The sequence below is a fragment of the Rana temporaria genome, chromosome 4 (genome assembly GCF_905171775.1).
Source record: "Rana temporaria chromosome 4, aRanTem1.1, whole genome shotgun sequence".
NCBI lineage: Eukaryota > Metazoa > Chordata > Amphibia > Anura > Ranidae > Rana > Rana temporaria.
The window spans coordinates 26298219-26319734 of NC_053492.1; the positions used below are offsets into that span (position 1 = coordinate 26298219).

Sequence of the window (21516 nt, forward strand, 5' to 3'; positions counted from 1 at the left end):
CACTAACAGGCCAGATTTTATGTATTACCTTGGGGGATATGCAGACTGGAATACTGCAATCACTGAGCAGCAAATTATATCACCTGTGATGTATTTCAGTTATCTTGCAAACCTGGCCTGTTAGTGGGCCCTGAGGACAGGGTTTCATGGCCACTATTCTAGTAGACACAAGTGTGCCCGGTGGCGCCAAGGGCAATCCCAGTCCACCTGTCATATATTGACTCCAGTGTACCCAGTGCCTACAAGTGCTCTCACAGTTCACTTGTCATCAGGTAGACTCCAATATGCCCAGTGATTCCAAGTGCGCTGTCTGTCCATGTGCCATCTGGTGACTCCAGTATGTCCAGTGACTTAATGTTTTCCCAGTCCACATGTCATCAAGTGACTCCAGTATACCCAGTGACTTCAATTGTACTCTAAAGCCTCGTACACACGATCGGATTTTCCCGCAGACAAAGGGCTAGATTCAGCATTGATTTACGCCGGCGTATCTATAGATACGCCGCGTAAATTCAAAGCTGCGCCGGCGTATCTTCTTTCTTTATTCAGAAAGCAAGATACGCAGACATTAGCCTAAGATCCGACTGGCGTAAGTCTCTTACGCCGTCGTATCTTAGGGTGCATATTTACGCTGGCCGCTAGGTGGCGCTTCCGTCGTTTTCGGCGTAGAATATGCAAATGACCTAGATACGCCGATTCACAAATTTACGTACGCCGGCGCTATTTTTTTACGTCGTTTACGTTAGGCTTTTTCGGCGTAAGGTTGCTCCTGCTATTATGAGGCGTATGCAATGTTAAGTATGGACGTCGTTCCCGCGTTGAATTTTGAATTTTTTTACGTCGTTTTCGTAAGTCGTTGGCGTAAAGGGCTGGATGTAATTTACGTTCACGTCGAAACCAATGACGTCCTTGCGGCGTACTTTGGAACAATGCACACTGGGAAATTCCACGGAAGGCGCATGCGCCGTTCGGGAAAAACGTCAATCACGTCGGGTCACCATCCATTTACATAAAACACACCCCCTCATTTGAATTAGGCGCGCTTACCCCGGCCCCATTTACGCTACGCCGCCGCAACTTACGGAGCAAGTGCTTTGTGAATGCTGCACTTGCCCGTGTAAGTTGCGGCGGCGTAGCGTAAAAAACATACGCTACGCCCGCATAAACTTACGGCGGGCTACTTGAATCTAGCCCAAAGTATCTGACTTTTGTCCGAAGGGTGTTGGCCAGGAACTTGCATTGCATACAAACGACACACAAGTGGCGGCCAACTAATACGAACATAGTGACGTACTACATAGTTTTTCAGCTCTTTAGCGCCACTCTTTGGGCACCTTCTGCTAATGTTGTGTTTGGTGAGCATTGCTTCCGAGGCACGCATGTTTGGACTTGTGTGCACACGATCAAAAAATCCGGCAACAGACCGTTGTCCGCGGAAAATTTTAAAGCCTGTCATCCAACATTTGTCCGCGGAAAATGCGACAACAATTGTCCGATGGAGCGTACAAACGGTCAGATTTCCGGCCAACAGGCTGTCAACACACAATTCCAGTCGAAAAATCCGATCGTGTGTACGAGGCTTTAGTCTGTGTCATCTAGTGCTTGCAGAAGACAGACTGCATGGAGAAAAATACAAGGCTTTACAAATGCTGATCTATATTAATTTTTCCATTCAAATTTAAGTCACAGTGTCAACAAAACACTTTTCATTTTTTTTTTTTTTTTTTATGCAGATCAATTTTTAATTGTATTGTCAGCTTGAAATAAATTGTATTTTTCTTTTTTATTTCCTTTTCTTCTCAGTAAGATTTTATTTAAATTTTCCATTTAAATAATAAAGAAACAGACAGGGCGTGTGTAAAACTTGTGTATTAGTCACAATACAAATGCAACGTATTAAACATGTATTTTCCAAAAATCTGGGACCATTTACTTATTTTCAGGCGATGGATTGTGGAAGATGGAACTGAACGCCCCTTAACAACAGTGAACAAACTTGGAGACCCTATACTGTACATACCGCGTTTTCCCGGGTCTTATATTAATTTTGGCAACAAAAGACCCAGTAGGGCTTATTTTCGGGGTAGGGCTTGTCATGTGCTGATTTCTCCCCCAATCTCCCTCCCTGCCTGTCAGGAATCCCCAGTGGCCAGTGGAACCGAGTAAAAGTGCCTGCAAAACTCAAGAATGCTCTGTATTACAGTATCAGATAATGAAAACTGTACCTTTTCTGCAATCCATGTGTGACAAACACCTTCACATAGCGCCGCACCCATGTCCTGCCAGAGCACTGCAAATGGAGGGGGGTCCGATATCCCCCGCAGAGGAGAGCTGGCTGAAGAGAGGAGAAAAGCAGTGGGACATCAGCTGAGCGCCGCTATGCGCTTCCATGGCCCGCCGGAGCTCTTGTTCCCGCTCCGAGCACTGAGGGGGGGTCAAAATCCCCCGCTGACAGCTGGCTGAAGAGAGGAGAAGAGCAGCGGGAGGCCAGCTAAGCGCCGAGCGGCGCTATACCGAATGCATCCAGCACACACAGCCCACATCACATACCACGCTAGGTCTTATTTTTAGGGTAGGGCTTATATTGCAGCCCTCCCCGAAAATCACGATAGGGCTTTTTTTCGGGGTAGGTCTTATTTTCGGGGAAACACGGTACAGACACAAAAAAATGGAAACACATCACAAGGATTACGGGGGAAGGGGGTGTGTGTGTGTAGCATTGCGTGCCGTTAGTGAAGTCGCCTGTTCTTTGGTGGCCTATGTCCAACAGACCTCCACCTATCTTTTGCTGTTCCTGGTTAATTTATCCCATCCTATTGAATTATGAGGTCTGGAAGTGTCTCCAGGAAATATTTACAGGGTGCTGTGTTTCAGAAGTGTAACCAGCTTGCCCATATTCTGTAATATGCTTCATAGCTAGCTTGTTGGAAGACTGGAATTTTTTCTATTAGCTGCATCTTGTCCACTGGTATTATCCATTCCGCTATTTACTGTGGACCAAGAGCGTCCCAATTTTTTTAGACTGAGTTCAAGAGTGAAATGTAGATCTTAATCCACCTGCCTAAAATGGACAATTGCATATACACCCATCAGCCATGACTTTATGACCACCTTCCCCTAATATTGAATAGGTCCCCCTTTTGCCACCAAAACAGACCTGACCCATCGAGGCATGGGCACCACTAGACCTCTGAAGGTATGCTGTGGTATCTGGCACCAAGCCACCACTAACAGATCCTTTAGACCCCTTTCAGACTGGGGCGTTTTTCAGGCGCTTTAGCGCTAAAAACAGCGCCTGTAAAGCACCTGAAAGAAGCCACATCTGCAATCCCAATGTGAAAGCCTGAGGGCTTTCACACTGAGGCGCTGCGTTGGCAGGGCGTCAAAAAAAGTCCTGCAAGCAGCTTCTTTGCAGCACTTTAGGACCCCTTTCACAATGGGGCGTTTTTCAGGCGCTTTATAAAAATAGCACCTGTAAAGCGCCTGAAAGAAGCCGCATCTGCAATCCCAATGTGAATGCCAGAGTGCTTTCACACTGAGGTGCTGCGCTGGGAGGGCGTCAAAAAAAGTCCTGCAAGCAGCTTCTTTAAATACACTGCTCCTAAAGCGCCCCTTCCCATTGAAATAAATGGGAAGTGCCTGCAAAGCGCCTGCAAAATGTCTTGGCAGCGGCGCTTTGTGGGCGCTTTTAACTCTTTATTCGGCCACTAGAGAGGGTTAAAAGCGCCCCGCTAGCGCTTGAAAAACGCTGCTAAAGCGCCGCTAGTTTTAGCTGCACTTTACCAGCGTTTTTCGGCCACTGGCAGTGTGAAAGGGCTCACTCGGGATTTCAAATTGGAATTGCAGATGAGGCTTCTTTCAGGCGCTGTTTTTAATGCTAAAGTGCATGAAAAACGCCCCAGTATGAAAGGGGTCTTAAGTCCTGTAAGTTGTCAGGTGGGGCCGCCATGGATTGAGATCTGGAGAACTTGGAAGCCAAGTCAACACCTCAAACTTTTTGTGTTCCTCAAACCATTCTGGAACCATTTTTGTAGTGTGGCAGGGTACATTATCCTGCTGAAAGAGGCCACTGCTATCAGGGGATGTTTCCATCAAGGGGTGTACTTGGTCACTAACATTGTTTAGGAATGAGTCGAATAACATCCACATGAACAAACACAAACTAAATTGCCTTAAGGCGCTTTTGCAGCCTGTGTCTTCAGAAGAGATGGGTCTTAAGCTTCTTCCTGAAGGCCAGATGGTTTTCTTCCAAGCGGATGGATGTCCGCGGGTAGAGCGTTCCATAGCCGGGGTCCTTGGACTGTGAATCTTTGTTCGCCTTTTGATTCGTAGTGGGCCTTGGGAACGCGGAGGAGGTTCTGGTTAGTTCACCGGAGGGGGCGACCTGGGGTGTAGTGCTTCATTTTGTCTCAGAGAATTTTGCGGGGCTTTTCCTTGTGTACTATTGTGAGTGAGGCAAAGAGTCTTAAATGTAACCCGATCCTTCACGGGTAGCCAATGGAGGGTCCTCAGGGACGGGGTGATTGATTCCCAGTTTTTTTTGCTGTGTTCTGGACAACTTGTAGACGTGAAATTTGGTATTTGGGAAGTCCTAGGTAGAGGGAGTTTGCGTAGTCGAGTCGGGAATTGATGATTGTTCCAATACTGCTGCTGTGTTTCCTTTCGAGGGCGTCATCCCAGATTTTGAGAAGGGCAGTTCCGTGGCCAGGGCGGAAACCAGATTGTAGTGGGTCCAAGGGTTTGTGGGTGTCCAAATGGGGTGCAAATGGCTGTTGTACTACTGCTTTCTCGATAATCTTGGAGATGGTGTTAAGGCTTGTGACAGGTCTGCGGTCATTTGGGTCTTTACGGGTCGAGGTTGGGCTTCTTTAGGAGCGGTTTGATTATGCCTCGCTTGAGGGAGATCTGAAAGATTCCTTCTTTGAATGATTGGTTTATGAGGTGTGTTATGGTGGGTGCCAAGATGTCGGTACATTCTTTCAGAAGTTTTGTGGGAACAATGTCGTTTGGCGATGTGCTGTCTCGGAGGCTTCTGATGATGGTTTTGGTGGTGTCGATGGTGATTGGGACCAGAGTAAATCTCGGTGATTGTAGAATATTTGTATGTTTTTTGTCTTCTTGCTCTGGCCGAGTGGGGTTGCTTGCTATGTTCTGCTGAATTATTTCACACATTTTTTTGATTTTGTTAATGAAAAAAATCAGATAGCTCATTGCCGAATTCTTGTGTTTTGTTTGCTGGAGGCTCTAGACAGGTGGGGCTCATAGTCTGGGCGACTAGTTTGAAGAGTTTGCGGGGGGCGGTTTATGGCTTTTGAGATGGTGTTGGAGAAGTGTTTTTTTTTTGCTATGAAGATGGCTTTGTGGTGAGTGATTTATAGTTTGTGTGGTTTTCCGTTGTTGAATTCTGTTGTTGAATGGCAGAACCCAAGTTTTCCTAGCAGAACATTGCCCAAAGTATCTCACTGCCTCAGCCAGCTTGCCTTCTTCCCATATTGCACCCTGGTGCCATCTCTTGCCCAGGTAAGTGACTCACACACACCTGGCCATCCACATGATGTAAAAGAAAACGTGATTCATCAGACCAGGTCATCTTCTTCCATTGCTCTGTGGTCCAGTTCTAACGCTCACATGCTTATTGTAGGCTTATGTAGCTTTGGACTCGGGTCAGCATAGGCACCCTGACCAGTCTGCGTCTACGCAGCCCCATACACAACAAAGTGCAATTACCATTTTTCTGCTTTGAACACATCAACATCAGGGACAACATGTTTACTTGTTGCCTAGTTTATCCCACCCACTTTCAGATGCTATTGGAACAAGATAATAAATTTTATTCACTTAACCTCTCAACGGTCATAAAGTGGCTTATCGGTGTAATTGGTAAAGTCATTTGATAATTTTTGATACAAGTGGAGCTCTAAGTGAGTGTATGGCCTGGTTATGGACATTTATATATTCTGAAAAGGGAGTAAACCAATTTTGCTTTCGCTGCTGTTACTGTGGAGTAATTCATCTTCAAAGTTTACAACAGAAGCACTGGTTGTTTAACCACTTCCCACCAGCCTTACCCATATATATGGACTTTTGGTGGGCAGGGCCAGATTAAGAACATCATGGGCCTGGTGCTGAGGATTTTGGTGGGGCCTTTTATAATAAATATAAATGGAGAGGCCTGCCAGTGTCATGGATTGTTCTCAATCATCGTCTGGGAAGACCAGGTGATGTCAATCTCAAAGGTTTTAAATGCCCAGACTCATCTGACCTTGCCCCAACAATCAACACCATGGGTTCTTCTAAGCAGTTGTCTAGAAAACTGAAACTGAAAATAGTTGACGCTCACAAAGCTGAAGAAGACTATAAGAAGATAGCAAAGCGTTTTTAGATGTCAATATCCTCTGTTCGGAATGTAATTAAGAAATGGCAGTCATCAGGAACAGTGGAAGTTAAAGCAAGATCTGGAAGACCAAGAAAAATATCAGACAGAACAGCTCGCAGGATTGTGAGAAAAGCAATTCAAAACCCACGTTTGACTGTACGATCCCTCCAGAAAGATCTGGGAGACACTGGAGTTGTGGTACACTATTCCACTATAAAGAGATACTTGTACAAATATGGTCTTCATGGAAGAGTCATCAGAAGAAAACCTCTTCTACGTCCTCACCACAAAAATCAGCGTTTGAACTTTGCAAATGAACATATAGACAAGCCTGATGCATTTTGGAAACAAGTTATGTGGACCGATGAGGTTAAAATAGAACTTTTTGGCCGGAGTGAGCAAAGGTACGTTTGGAGAAGAAAGGGCACAGAATTTAATGAAAAGAACCTCTCTCCAACTGTTAAGCATGGGGGTGGATCAATCATGCTTTGGGGTTGTATTGCAGCCAGTGGCACAGGGAACATTTCACGAGTAGAAGGAAAAATGGATTCAATAAAATTTCAGCAAATTTTGGATGGTAACTTGATGCCATCTGTGAAAAATCTGAAGTTAAAGAGAGGATGGCTTCTACAAATGGATAATGATCCTAAACACATCTCAAAATCCACGGGGGATTACATCAAGAGGTGTAAACTGAAGGTTTTGCTATGGCCTTCACAATCTCCTGACCTCAACATAATTGAAAATCTATGGATAGACCTTAAAGAGCAGTGCGTGACAGACAGCCCAGAAATCTCAAAGAACTGGAAGACTTTTGTAAGGAAGAATGGGCAAAGATACCTCAAACAAGAATTGAAAGACTCTTGGCTGGCTACAAAAAGTGTTTACAAGCTGTGATACTTGCCAAAGGGGGCAGTACAAGATATTAACACTGCAGGGTGCCCAAACTTTTGCAGACGCCATTTTTTTGTTTTCTGTCATTTTGAAAGTGTAAATGCTGAAATAAAATCTAACTTTTTTTGACATATTATAAGAATGTCTAATCTGTCATTTGATGCCTTTTGGAGATTTTTCCATCTTTCCTTGACTTCGTTATGCACATTAATACAAATTTTTACCTGGAGTGCCCAAACTTTCGATCCCCACTGTAAGGTGAAAAAATATCCGATAAAAATTGCTCTGGTCCATAGGGGGCGCACAGGGGTGAGAGCTAAACTGGTCAATGAGTGGTTCCCTTTAACTCTTGCCGCCGGTTGCATGCAGCTATAAAAGCGAATCGCCAGCCGGCTCTTCTTTCGTTCGCCTGTCACAAGCAGCGATGGAACAATCAAACATTATTTCACAGATATTCCATTAACACAACGCAGTGATGGTATTATCAGCGGCATCTAAGACGCTCAACGTATTGCCGGTGACAGCTCCGCCGTAAGCCGTGCACGGAGCTGACAGGCTGGATCTCTCCTGGTACAGTGCGAACGTCTGTGCATGTCTCTGCTCATTCTGCGGAGTAATAGAAATGTTCTGCTCCTGTTCTGCTTGTGTTCTCAATTCCGGAGAGTGATACTAATAATAGGGAGCGGCTGGCGTGTCACGCCGAATCGAGGGAGAAATGTACTGCCGCTTGTATGTTGCGCGATGACGGACTCGGAAAGCTGTCCCCATGCTTTTCTCCTTTTTGTTTCTTTTTGTTAAGTGGACCCTTCAGTAAGCTACACATCTGCATAAAAAAAAAAAATACCGACATCACAATCAATCAACTTTCTAAAGTACAGTGAAAAGTAAATTCGGGAGCCCCAGAGCACCCACCCACCCTGTTTGAGGGCAGTTCAGAAGGGGGGGGCTCTCACTCATCCCCACCCCCTTTCCTGACTGGCCGGGCTGTGTGCCAGGATAAGGGTTTAGTATGGGTTTTGGGGGGAACCACATGCCGTTTCTTCGGCGTAGGAGGTTCCTTTTAAAATCCATACCAGACCGAAGGGCCTGGTATTCTCTTGGAGGGGAAACCCACGCGTTTTTTTTTTTTTTTTAATTTGGCGTGGAGATCCCCCCTCAAGATCACAAGTCGCATGCCAAAGTCAGATCATGCACATATACGTCAGCAGAATGGCACGGCTGGGCACAAGCACGTACCTGTACGTCCTCTTTAAGTGCCCAGGCGCGGGCCCGCAGCGCACGCCCACGACCCGGTCCGAAACTCCGTGGCCGCGGGACCCGCGGACCCAATCGCCGTTGGAGTCCCGCGATCGGTCCCCGGAGCTGAAGAACGAGGAGAGCTGTGTGTAAACACAGCTTCCCCGTTCTTCACTGTGGCACCGTCATTGATCGTGTGTTCCCTGATATAGGGAAACACGATCAATGTTGTCACAAGTCCAGCCCCGCCCCCCTACAGTTAGAAACACATATGAGGTCACACTTAACCCATTCAATTGTAATTGTAATTTTCACAGTAAACAATGCATTTTTATAGCATTTTTTGCTGTGAAAATTACAACTGTCCCAAAAATGTGTCAAAATTGTCCGATGTGTCCGCCATAATGTCGCAGTCACGAAAAAAAATCGCTGATCGCCGCCATTAGTAGTAAAATATTTTTTTTATAAAAATGCAATAAAACTATCCCCTATTTTGTAAACACTATGGGACAGATTAACGTAGATGGGCGTAAATTTGGGCCGCAAGTTTTTCAGGCAAGTGCTTTATTCACAAAGCACTTGCGTGTAAAGTTGCAGCGGCGTAACGTAAATCACCCGGCGGAATTCAAATTCGGCGGGTAGGGGGCGTGTATAATTTAAATGAAGCGCGTCCCTGCGCCGAACGAACAGCGCATGCGCCGTCTCTAAAATATCCCAGCGTGCATTGCTCTAAATGACGTCGCAAGGACGTCATTGGTTTTGACGTGGACGTAAATTACGTCCAGCACCATTCACGGACGACTTACGCAAATGATGTAATCTTTTAAATTTTCGACGCGGGAACGACGGCCATACTTAACATTGACTGTGCCTCATAGACCCAGGGGCAACTTTACGCCGGGAAAAGCCTAAAGTAAACATCGTAACTTTACTGCGTCGGTCGTGCGTACGTTCGGGAATTTGCGTATCTAGCTAATTTGCATACTCGACGGGGAAATCGACGGAAGTGCCACCTAGCGGGCAAAAAAAAATTGCAGTTAAGACCCGAAGGCGTAAGACTTACGCCTGTCGGATCTAATGAATATCTATGCGTAACTGATTCTAAGAATCAGTCGCATAGATACGACGGCACAACGCTGAGATACAACGGCATATCTGGAGATACGTCGTCGTATCTCCGTTGTGAATCTGGGCCTATAAATTTTGCGCAAACCAATCGATAAACGCTTATTGCGATTTTTTTTTTGACCAAAAATATGTAGAAGAATACGTATCGGCCTAAACTGAGGAAAAACAATGTTTTTTTATATATATTTTTGGGGGATATTTATTATAGCAAAAAGGAAAAAATATTGAATTTTTTTCAAAATTGTCGCTCTATTTTTGTTTATAGCGCAAAAAATAAAAACCGCAGAGGTGATCAAATACCACCAAAAGATAGCTCTATTTGTGAGAAAAAAAGGACGCCAATTTTGTTTGGGTGCCACGTCGCACGACCGCGCAATTGTCAGTTAAATCGACACAGTGCCGAATCGCAAAAGCTGGCCAGGTCCTTTTACCTGCATTTTGGTCCGGGTCTTAAGTGGTTAAATGGGCAAAGTACAAGTGTGGACTACTTTTTTTTTTAATACTTGACACTGTTGACCCAGAAGACCCTGAAAAGCTGGTGACCTTTAACCTCAGGATTTATTTTCGGTTACGTCTCTCGGCTTGTAGTGTCTCCTCTCCTCGGTGATATATAGCTGGTGTAGTCTGTTCATTACTGATCATTTAGCAGAGTTATTGCAGGCAAGACGGAAGGGATCCTATTATTTTCTGCTCGCTGGGTAAAGCATTGATCAGGAACACAAGAAAAGACTCAATATTTTTTGTGCTGCAGAGGTAATATTTCAGCGCATGGGGTCAAAAGTGCAATAAAGACTTATTAACAACACAGGCTCCAGCCCCGCGTCGGCTTAATTTATCTCACTTTATATGGAGACTGATAAAATGTGTATTTCATTCTTCTCACATCATCGTCTCTTCTCAATCTAACATTGATCTAGTGAGAATTATGGAAGGTGAACTTGCTCTTCCTTTATTATCAAAGCTCAGACGAAACGTGTCCGTAAAAAAATAAAGCGCCCTTTGGAAATCTACACTGTACTAAATAGGTAAGCTGCCGGAGGCAACTTCCTTCTGAAAAATGCTAGCTGCTTGGTTTGCCAAAGCTGATTCGCAGGCTTCAGTCCTGTCTGAGTCACTGACCTGGAAAGAGCATGGACGCAACGTGTCAGGTGGGCAGAGCTTCATGACGTCATCGCGTTGGGGGCGGAGCCTCAACACCATCTTGGATCACTGGCTGCTTACTATTAGATTTAGTCTATGAGAGCTCTCTAATGCACAGGTCAAATTTCGAAAATAACTTTCTTTCTACAATCTTATCTAAGAATTTTCATTCGTATTTCGCACCATTAGCGGGCAGCAGCAACAGCCGATTTTCGGGCGGCCATCGAATTTTAAAAATCCAACGTGCTGGATATTTTTTGAAAAAACAAATCGATTTTCTAATTAACCACTTGCTTACTGGGCACGTATACCCCCTTCCTGCCCAGGCGAAATTTCAGCTTTCAGCACTGCGTCGCTTTAAATTAAAATTACGCGGTCGTGCAAAGTGCCTCCCAAACAAAATTGGCGTCCTTTTTTCCCCACAAATAGAGCTTTCTTTTGGTGGTTGTTGATCACCTCTGCGGTTTTTATTTTTTGCGCTATAAACAAAAAAAGACAATGGGCCAGATTCACGAACAATTACGGCGGCGTAACATATGTCCTTTACGTTACTCCGCCGCAAGTTTTCATCGTAAGTGCTTGATTCACAAAGCTCTTGCGTGTAAACTTGCGGCGGCGTAGCAAGCGCAAAAAAAAACGCTTCTACATATTATTGGTAAAACAAAAATCGCCAATAAGCGTATATTGATTGGTTAGCGCAAAAGTTATAGCGTCTACAAAATAGGGGATAATTTTATGCCATTTTTATTATTATTATTTTTACTTGTTATGGTGGCGATCTGTGATTTTCATTGTGACTGCGACATTATGGCGGACACATCAGACACTTTTGATGCTATTTTGGGACCATTCACATTTATACAGCGATCAGTGCTATACAAATGCACTGAATATTGTATAAATGTGACTGGCAGGGAAGGGGCTAACCAGTAGGGGGCGGGGAAGGGGTTAAGTGTGTCCTAGGGAGTGATTTTAACTGTTAGGGGGCGTGGCTTACTGTGAAAGGTCACTGATCGCTGCTCCCGATGAGAGGGAGCAGACGATCAGTGTTGTGTCACTAGGCAGAACAGGGAGATGCCTTGTTTACAAAGGCACTCTCCCGTTCTGCCGTGCTGTGACCCGATTGCGGGACACCGGCAGACATTGAGTCCGCGGGTCCCGCAAGCCCGGTATACGTTGCTTTGCCTGCCAGTGCCATTTTGCCAACGTAAATGTGCGTGAGGCAGTCGGCAAGCGGTTAATGAAGAAGACCCTTGTATGAGGAAATGGTTGGCCATAATTCCTAACAGGAGGGCCTGTAGTGTGCATTGGGATATATATATATATATATATATATATATATATATATATATATATATATATATATATATATATATATATATATACAGTGCCTTGAAAAAGTATTCATACCCTATTTTCAACATGTTGTCATGTTACAACCAAAAATGTAATTGTATTTTATTGGGATTTATGTGATAGACCAACACAAAGGGGCACATAATTGTGAAGTGGAAGGAAAATGATAAATGGTTTTAAAAATGTTTTTCAAATAAATATGTGAAAAGTGGGGGGTACATTTGTATGGCGCCCCCCGGAGTCAATACTTTGTAGAACCGCCTTTCTCTGCAATTACAGCTGTAAGTCTTTTTGGGGGATGTCTCTAGGGTTACCACCTCATCCCTTTAAAACCAAACACATATTAAATACACAGGGTCTGTGGCTGATTAAGGTGGTAATTAAACTCACTTGGTGCCTTACCTGTATTACATTAGCCTCAGAACCCTGGATGTCTCTACCAGCTTTGTATATCTAGGGCAGGGGTCTCCAAACATTGGCCCAGATTCAGTAAGAATCTGCGCCTTTCTTACGCAGGCACAGGGCATCGTTTTTGCCCTGCGCCCGCGCAAATTTTCTGCGCTGCCCGCGATTCACGGAGCAGAAGCTCCTTAAATTGCGGGGGCGCTGTGTTAACTTGCCCGGCGTAAGGGCGCCTAATGTAAACGATCCCGCCGGGGGCGGGAATCATTTAAATTAGGCGCGCTCCCGCGCCGAGCGTAGAGCGCATGCTCCGTCGGGAAACTTTCCCGAAGTGCATTGCGTCAAATGACGTCGCAAGGACGTCATTTGCTTCAAAGTGAACGTGAATGGCGTCCAGCGCCATTCACGATCCACTTACGCAAACGACGTAAAATTTGAACGTCGCGACGCGGGAACGTGGCCATCCTATAGCATTGGCTGCGCCTGCTATTAGGATGTGTAACGTTACGCGAAACCCGACGTACGCAAATTACGTAATTTGCGTACGCAGGGCCCGCGCAAGTTTGTGAATCGGGGTTAGTATGCAATTTGCATACTATATACAGATCACAATGGGAGCGCCCCCTAGTGGTCTTCGCTAGAATGCAGCCTAAAATCTACATGGCATAAGAGCCTTATGCCGCGCAGATTTTAGGCTGCAGTCGGCGTAGCGATGTTCCTGAATCAGGAGCATTCGCTACGCCGGAGCAAGTAAGCAATTGCGCCGTGTAACCTATGGTTACACGGGCGCAATTGCTTCTTGAATCTGGCCCATTCTAAACAAAGGGCCGGTTTATTGTCCTTCAGACTCTAGGAGGGCCGGACTTTAGCCAGTGGGAGTGGATATTTTCCTGGCATCAGCGGGAGTAAACATCTGGCATTAATGGGAAGAATAGTGCCCCATCATTGGTATCATAGGGAGGAATAGTGCTCCATTGTTGGTGGCAGAAGAGTGTCTGATATCAGTGGAAGGGATAGTGCCCCAAGGGCCAGATAAAGGGCAAGCAAAGGGCCGCATCGAGCCCTCGGGCCACAGTTTGGAGACCTCTGATCTAGAGAGTCAAATTTTTTGCCCATTCTTTTTTCCTTTTTTTTGTTACAATCTCTTAACTCTTTCCTTTTGTTTCCTTCAGCCTGGTGTGAAGCTGCATTATGTAGAGATGGGGAACGGACCGGCCATCTGTCTGTGTCATGGCTTTCCCGAGAGCTGGTTCTCCTGGAGGTATCAGGTAAGGAATAAACTATTTATAACAAGTCCTGATCAGCGATACAAAGTAACCCTGATGAAGGGAGCCTCTCAGAACTCACGAAATGTGTGGTGTTTTTTTTTAACACATACTAGGAATAATAAATGTCTGGAGTTTACACCTGCGTTGGTCTCTGAAAAGGAATCTGCGGTGGAATGCTTTTTAGAAAACGGTACAGGAGCATCTAACAGGCAGCACAGCCACCTCCCAAAACTCTGGGGCCCGGATTCACAAAGCACTTGCGCCGACGTATCTCGAGATACGCTGCGTAAGTGCAAATATGTGCCGTCGTACTAGATACGCCTGAAAATAGGCTTCATCCGACTGACGTAACTTGTCTACGCCGGCGTATCGTGGGCGCATATTTACGCTGGACACATGTGGCGCTCCCATTGATTTTGTATTCAAATATGCAAATGAGGGAGATACGCCGATTCACGAACGTACGTCCGTCCGACGCAGGCTACAACTTGTGCGCGTAAGTCGTACGTCCGGCGTAAAGTTATTCCCCATATATGAGGCGCAACCCATGCAAAGGTATGAACCAGGAAACACAAGCCGTCGTATTTTACGTAGTTTCCGTTGTACGTGAATATGGCTGGGCGTAGGTTACGTTCACGCCGTAGGCAGTGATCCGTCGTATCTTAGGCATTCGTTCCGACGTGATTCTGAGGATGCGTCCACGGGACGGCGCATGCGCCGTTCGTTATTCGTATCTATCTGGCGCTTGGCCCATCATTTGCATGGGGTCACGCCTCATTAGCATGGCTCACGCCCACTTCCACTTACGACGACTTACGCCTAAGAAACCCAGCGCAGATTTGGCAGCACTGGCTTTGTGAATCCAGTGCTTGCCTCTCTGCGCTGCTCCGGCGTAGCGTAAAAAAGATACGCTACGGCGGCATAAATATGCGCCGATGTATGTGAATATGTGAATCCGGGCCTGGGTTTTTTTTTGACAGCCAAAGGGGATTTTTGAATGGAAATCACAGAACTCCCCATGACTCTTACTGAATATCTTGGACTATCTACTTTACAAAAAGGGGTCATTTGGGGGGGGGTATTTGTCCTGTCCTGGCATTTTAGAGCCTTAAAGTGGATGTAAACCCGATTCATGAAATTTCAGCCTGAGAACTCCTGACATATTTTTTTACTTTTTAGACAAAAGCAGCCAGAATCTTTTGTCTAAGGAGGTTGCTAAAATAGAGTAGCAGAGAGCAGCTCTTATTACAAAACACCTCTGAGAGTCTCTGCCTATGAGGAGAAGGGGTGTGTGCCTTTCCTCCAATCAGCAATGTTGGCTATCTTGGCTGTATGCCCAGACATCACACTCTGTGTTAACCAGGAAGAGAAAATAAATACCCAGATTCAGGTAGAGATACGACGGCGTATCAGTAGATACGCCGTCGTAACTCCGAATCTGCGCCGTCGTATATTTAAGTGTATTCTCAAATTGAGATACGCTTAAAAGTAGCTAAGATACGACCGCCGGCGCCGTCGTATCTTAGCTGTCTATTTACGCTGGGTGCTAGGGGCGTGTACGCTGATTTACTCCTAGAATGTGTAAATCAGCAAGATACGCCTATTCACGAACGTACGCTTGCCCGTCGCAGTAAAGATACGCCGTTTACGCAAGGCGTTTTCAGGCGTTAAGATAAACCACCAAAAAGATGGCGCAGCCAATGTTAAGTATGGACGTCGGAACCGCGTCAAATTTTTAAATTTTTACATCGTTTGCGTAAGTCGTCCGTGAATTTACGTTCACGTCGAAACCAATGAGTCTTTGCGGCGTACTTTGCAGCATGCGCACTGGGATACGTCCACGCGCCGTTCGGTCAAAACGTCATTTACGTGGGGTCATGCTTTATTTACATAAAACACGCCCACCTCTTCACAATTTGAATTAGGCACGCTTACGCCGGCACATTTACGCTACGCTGACGTAACTTAAGACGCAAGTGCTTTGTGAATACAGCACTTGCCTCTCTAACTTACGGCGGCGTAGCGTATATGAGATACGCTACGCCTGCCTAACGTTAGGCACGTCTACCTGAATCTGGCTATAAGTATATAAATGTGAAGACAGCAGGTATACATATAAAACCTATATAGGGAGATTTGGTTAATCTCTGTGTATCATCTGAGGCTGTTCACTTCACTGGGTGTATGGAGGGTTTACATTCACTTTAAGAAAAGAACCAGTAGCAGGAAGATTCTTGCACTGCAGGTCCTCAGGTACAGCTTCCTCTCCAGCAGGGAGAACAAGGATCAGCACAGTAATGATATCTCCAAATCTCACTTCCAGTCTGGGTAACCTAGCAGTCAGAGACAGAAGGGCCTTGTATGATCTCACACTGCAAATATACAGCTATGAGGATACAGAACAGGAGTGCCTAAGCACATAAAGTGCACAGATTTTTTTTTTTTAGGACAAATTCCAAACAAAATATACATTTTCATGTGTCTGCTTAAAGCGAATCCGTACCCAGACTATGCACACCAAAGTACTTACCATATTCTGAACAAGAAGAGAAATCACTTTAAAACAAGGCCTCTTCCACCTCTGTAGCTATAGGCATTTTGGAGCAACTAATCTTCAAATTTCAAAACCAAACTGAATTCTTAGATTTGGAGAACCACGCTGAAAGTGGAATCAAGGTAAGTTTGAATTGGGCCGCAACATATTTATTTTTTAAATACCTGCATTGTGTTTTAAGTTTTTTGTATGCAGAGCTGCATGCATCTGTTTTTTTTTTTTATTTTGTTTTTTGCTTCAAGTGGTTTTTGTATTCCATAGACTTGTAGAGAAATTAAAATCACTTCTAACGTTTAAACAAAAGCCCTATATGCAAGGGTTTTTAAAGGCAGAGTCCCTCTTTAAGTGCTGCTGTGCTCGGCTTGTGGCTTTCCGGAGTAAATAACGCACATAACATTTGTCTTGCATACAGCTGCCGGCTCTGGCTGACGCAGGGTACCGGGTTATAGCTCTAGATATGAAGGGCTATGGGGATTCCTCCGCTCCAAATGGTGAGTTTCTATTATATCTTTTTTATATTTTCTTGCATTATAAATGCTGAATCATTCAAAGTGCATGAGCTTTAGGGAAGAGTCATGCAAGTGGTTTTGTTAATGCTCTTTAACCACTTAAGAACCGGACCAATATGCTGCTAAATGCCCAAAGGCGTTTTTACAATTCGGCACTGCGTCGCTTTAACAGACAATTGCGCGCTCGTGCGACGTGGCTCCCAAACAAAATTGGCGTCCCTTTTTCCCCACAAATAGAGCTTTCTTTTGGTGGTATTTGATCACCTCTGCGGTTTTTATTTTTTGCGCTATAAACAAAAATAGAGCGACAATTTTGAAAAAAAATGCAATATTTTTAACTTTTTGCTGTAATAAATATCCCCCAAAAACATATATAACATTTTTTTTTTCCTCAGTTTAGGCCGATACGTATTCTTCTACCTATTTTTGGTAAAAAAAAAATCGCAATAAGCGTTTATCGATCGGTTTGCGCAAAATTTATAGTGTTTACAAAATAGGGGATAGTTTTATTGCATTTTTATAAAAAAATTTTTTTTTACTACTAATGGCGGCGATCAGCGTTTTTTTTTCGTGACTGCGACATTATGGCGGACACATCGGACAATTTTGACACATTTTTGGGACCATTGTCATTTTCACAGCAAAAAATGCATTTAAATTGCATTCTTTATTGTGAAAATGACAGTTGCAGTTTGGGAGTTAACCACAGGGGGCGCTGAACGTGTTAGGCTTCACCTAGTGTGTGTTTACAACTGTAGGGGGGTGTGGCTGTAGGACTGACGTCATCGATCGAGTCTCCCTATAAAAGGGATCACACGATCGATACGCCGCCACAGTGAAGCACGGGGAAGCCGTGTTTACATACGGCTCTCCCCGTTCTTCAGCTCCGGGGAGCGATCGCGACGGAGCGGCTAGAAACGAATAGCCGCGCCGTCGTCCCGGATCGCTCCCCGAGGGAATCCGCCCGCCGCACGCAGCGGGGGGGGGGGGTCCCGATCGGACCCCCGACCCGCGGAAAGGCAAGGACGTATATATACGTCCTTCTGCCTGTCCGTGCCATTTTGTGGACGTAAATAGTCGTGCGGCGGGTTAAACCTGCTTGAAGCTGCTGACCTGTCAGGCTTAGACATCAATGCTACATACAGCACCCTGCCGGCCTCTACCACCAGCCATGATCTGCCCCTGCATTGCATAGAAAAGCATATAGAATTATTTTTTTTATTAATTATTATACAGGATTTATATTGCGCCAACATTTTGCTGTGTGTGTATATATATATATATATATATATATATATATATATATATATATATACACACATAATAAAATTATGAAAAAAGGAAGGTTTAAGTTGAAAATTTCATTAGCATGTAGTTTATATTATAGCTTAAAAAATATAGAATTTATAATATATATTATATACTGTATTTTTCGCTCCATAAGACGCATCTGACCATAAGACGCACCTAGGTTTTAGAGGAGGAAAACAAGAAAAAAACTATTCTGAACCAAATGGTGTACTAAAATATTTACCAGTGCCCATGAAATGCAGCCTGACCTGTGCCAAAGAAATTAAGCCTCACTAGTCCCATAAATGTAGCCTCACCAGCCCCGTAAGTGCAGCCTCGCCAGTCCCGTAAATGCAACCTCAGCAGCCCGGTAAATGCAGCCTCAGCAGCCCGGTAAATGCAGCCTCAGCAGCCCCGTAAATGCAGCCTCACCAGTCCCGTAAATGCAGCCTCGCCAGTCCCGTGAATGCAGCCTCGCCAGTCCCGTGAATGCAGCCTCGCCAGTCCTGTAAATGCAGCCTGGCCAGTCCCGTAAATGCAGCCTCAGCAGCCCCGTAAATGCAGCCTCGCCAGTCCCGTAAATGCAGCCTCGCCAGTCCCGTGAATGTAGCCTCGCCAGTCCTGTAAATGCAGCCTCGCCAGTCCTGTGAATGCAGCCTCGCCAGTCCTGTGAATGCAGCCTCGCCAGTCCCGTAAATGCAGCCTGGCCAGTCCCGTAAATGCAGCCTCAGCAGCCCGGTAAATGCAGCCTCGCCAGCCCGGTAAATGCAGCCCCAGCAGCCCCGTAAATGCAGCCTCGCCAGTCCCGTAGATGCAGACTCAGCAGCCCCATAAATGCAGCCTCGCCAGTCCCGTAAATGCAGCCTCGCCAGTCCCGTAAATGCAGTCCCGTAAATGCAGCCTCGCCAGTCCCGTAAATGCAGCCTCGCCAGTCCCATAAATGCAGCCTCCCCAGTCCCGTAAATGCAGCCTCGCCAGTCCTGTAAATGCAGCCTACTCAGTCCCATAGATGCAGTCTGACCTGATGTCCTCACATCCGCCTGACAGAAGACAGAGCAGCCCGAGCGGCCATACTCCATTTGGCGGCTCAAGTTGCCCTGTCTGAATAACAGGCCCAGCGGAAGATCGCCCAGCGCTCTCAGGGGCTTGGGATATCTGTCCTCCGCTCTCCTGCCAGTACCAACATGGCGGCGGCGGGGGGGGGGGGGGGGATGCAGTGCCTGTTCAGTATTCGCTCCATAAGACGCAGAGACATTTTCCCCCATATTTTTTGGGGGAAAAAGTGCGTCTTATGGAGCGAAAAATACGATATTTTTAAAATATATAAATCTAGATTTATATACATTTATTTTATTTGTTGCTTATCAGACATAATTTCTTATTTTATATATAATTGTATCATTTTTTTTTTTAGAAATAGAAGAGTATTCCCAGCAAGAACTCTGCAAGGTGCGTGGAATAGAGGCCTGCCTTTTTATTTATTATTTGCAACCTAAAATATTGGAATTCTTATTTTGTGTTTTCTGTCTTTTTTTTTTATAGGACCTGGTCATTTTCCTGGAGAAGCTGGTAAGAGACTGGATATGTTTTTTTAATGTGATGAGTGGATTTCTCATACTCGGTTACAGTGGACATAAATCCCATCACATCTTCTACATCTCACCTCTGCCCTGTAACCAATTTTAACACTTCCATTTTTTTCCCCTTCTTCTATCCCACTTTTATTGCTGTCTGCTGAGCTTATATGATGGAAAAGTGCTGGGGGAGGGGGGAGGGGGGGGGGAATCACAGTCCTGTTCCCCGCCATGCACAACCCCCCCGCCCCCGGGAATAGGTTTTTTTTTTTTAGTGGAAGGAAACATTTCATTTTCCTTACAATACTCCACAAAGAAAGTGATGGGAATGCTTAATCTGTAGAATTATTATATTTATTATTTTTTATTATTATTATTATAATTATTATTATAAATTTGCTTTAAAGTGAGTCACTAAAATGTAATAATATGCACTGACATGAAAACTTTTTGTTAATGAAATAAAATAAATTTAAATAAAATAAAATAAATGCACCCACATTGAATAACATTGAGTTGAGTATTTAGATAACCAAACATGTCAAGCCTCCATGTTTGGACCCAAATTTTCCGAACAGCAAAACCATGAGATCTAGGCTGCCGTGGCTTTTGGGAGGTTAGAAGCAGCGGTGTTTTATTTATGTATAACACATATTTTTAGAACACCAACAATTTTTACAGCGTATTTTACATCCTGTACATTCACATCAGTCTCTACCCTCAAGGAGCTTACAATCTAAGGTCCCTAACTCACATACATACACACACTAGGGCCAATTTAGACAGGAGACAATTATCCATTCAGCATGTGTTTGGAGCCTGGAAGGATGTTGGAGTGCCCGGAGGGAACACAGAGAGAACATGCATTGGCCGGAGTGTGAATGAAGGACCCCAGTGCTTCAGGGCAGATGTGCTAACCACTAAGCCAGGGGTCTACAAACTTCTTAGTATATATTGGCCGCATAGTATATTTTATAAATTATCACAGGCCAAAAAAAAATCCCCATTAGGTTCCCTTTTACATCTGGGTCCCTATCAGAGCCCCCTCTTACATAAGGATCCCCATCATTGTCCCACCTTACATCAGGGTCCCTATCAGAGCCTTTCCCTACACTGGGGTCTCCATCAGAGCCCCCTTACATCAGAGTCTGCCTTAGGCATCCCCCTTCCATCAGGGTCCCTATCAGAGTCCCTCTTACATCCAAATTCCACTTTACATCTCGGTCCCCATCAGTCTCCCTTCTATTGGGGTCCCCATCAGAGCTCCCTTACATTAGAGTGCCTAGGAGTCCCCCCTTCCATCAGGGTCCCCATCAGCCTCCCCCATTTATATCAGGATCCACATAAGAGTCCTACCTTACACCAGGATCCCTATCAGAGCTTTCCCTATACACTGGAGTCTCTGTCAGAGCCCCCTTACATCAGAATCTGCCTTAGGAGTCCCTATTACATCCAAATTCCACTTTACATCTCGGTCCCCATCAGTCTCCCCTTTTATTGGGGTCCCTATCAGAGCCCCCTTCTATTGGGGTCCCCATCAGAGCCCCCTTACATTAGAGTCCCCCCTTTCATCAGGGTCCCTATCAGTGTCCCCCTTACATCTGGGTCCCTATCAGACTCCCCCTTTATATCAGGATCCACATAAGAGTCCTACCTTTACACCAAGGTCCCTATCAGGGCCTCCACTTACACTGGGGTGCCTGTCAGAGCCCCCTTATATAAGAGTCTGCCTTAGAAGTCCCCCTAGCATCAAGGTCCCTATCAGAAGAGTCCCTCTTACATCAAAATT

At 45.1% G+C, this 21516-nt stretch overlaps 1 protein-coding gene across 1 annotated transcript in view; it reads left to right on the forward strand.

The window, feature by feature from the left end:
• The window catches only part of EPHX2 (epoxide hydrolase 2), a 143184-nt gene that overhangs the window by 49697 nt on the left and 71971 nt on the right, over positions 1-21516 (forward strand). The window contains exons 7-10 of the mRNA XM_040348146.1: positions 13705-13800; positions 16767-16845; positions 19568-19602; positions 19696-19722. Of these exons, the coding sequence (XP_040204080.1) occupies positions 13705-13800; positions 16767-16845; positions 19568-19602; positions 19696-19722 (237 nt within the window). The remainder of the gene's footprint in view (positions 1-13704; positions 13801-16766; positions 16846-19567; positions 19603-19695; positions 19723-21516) is intronic.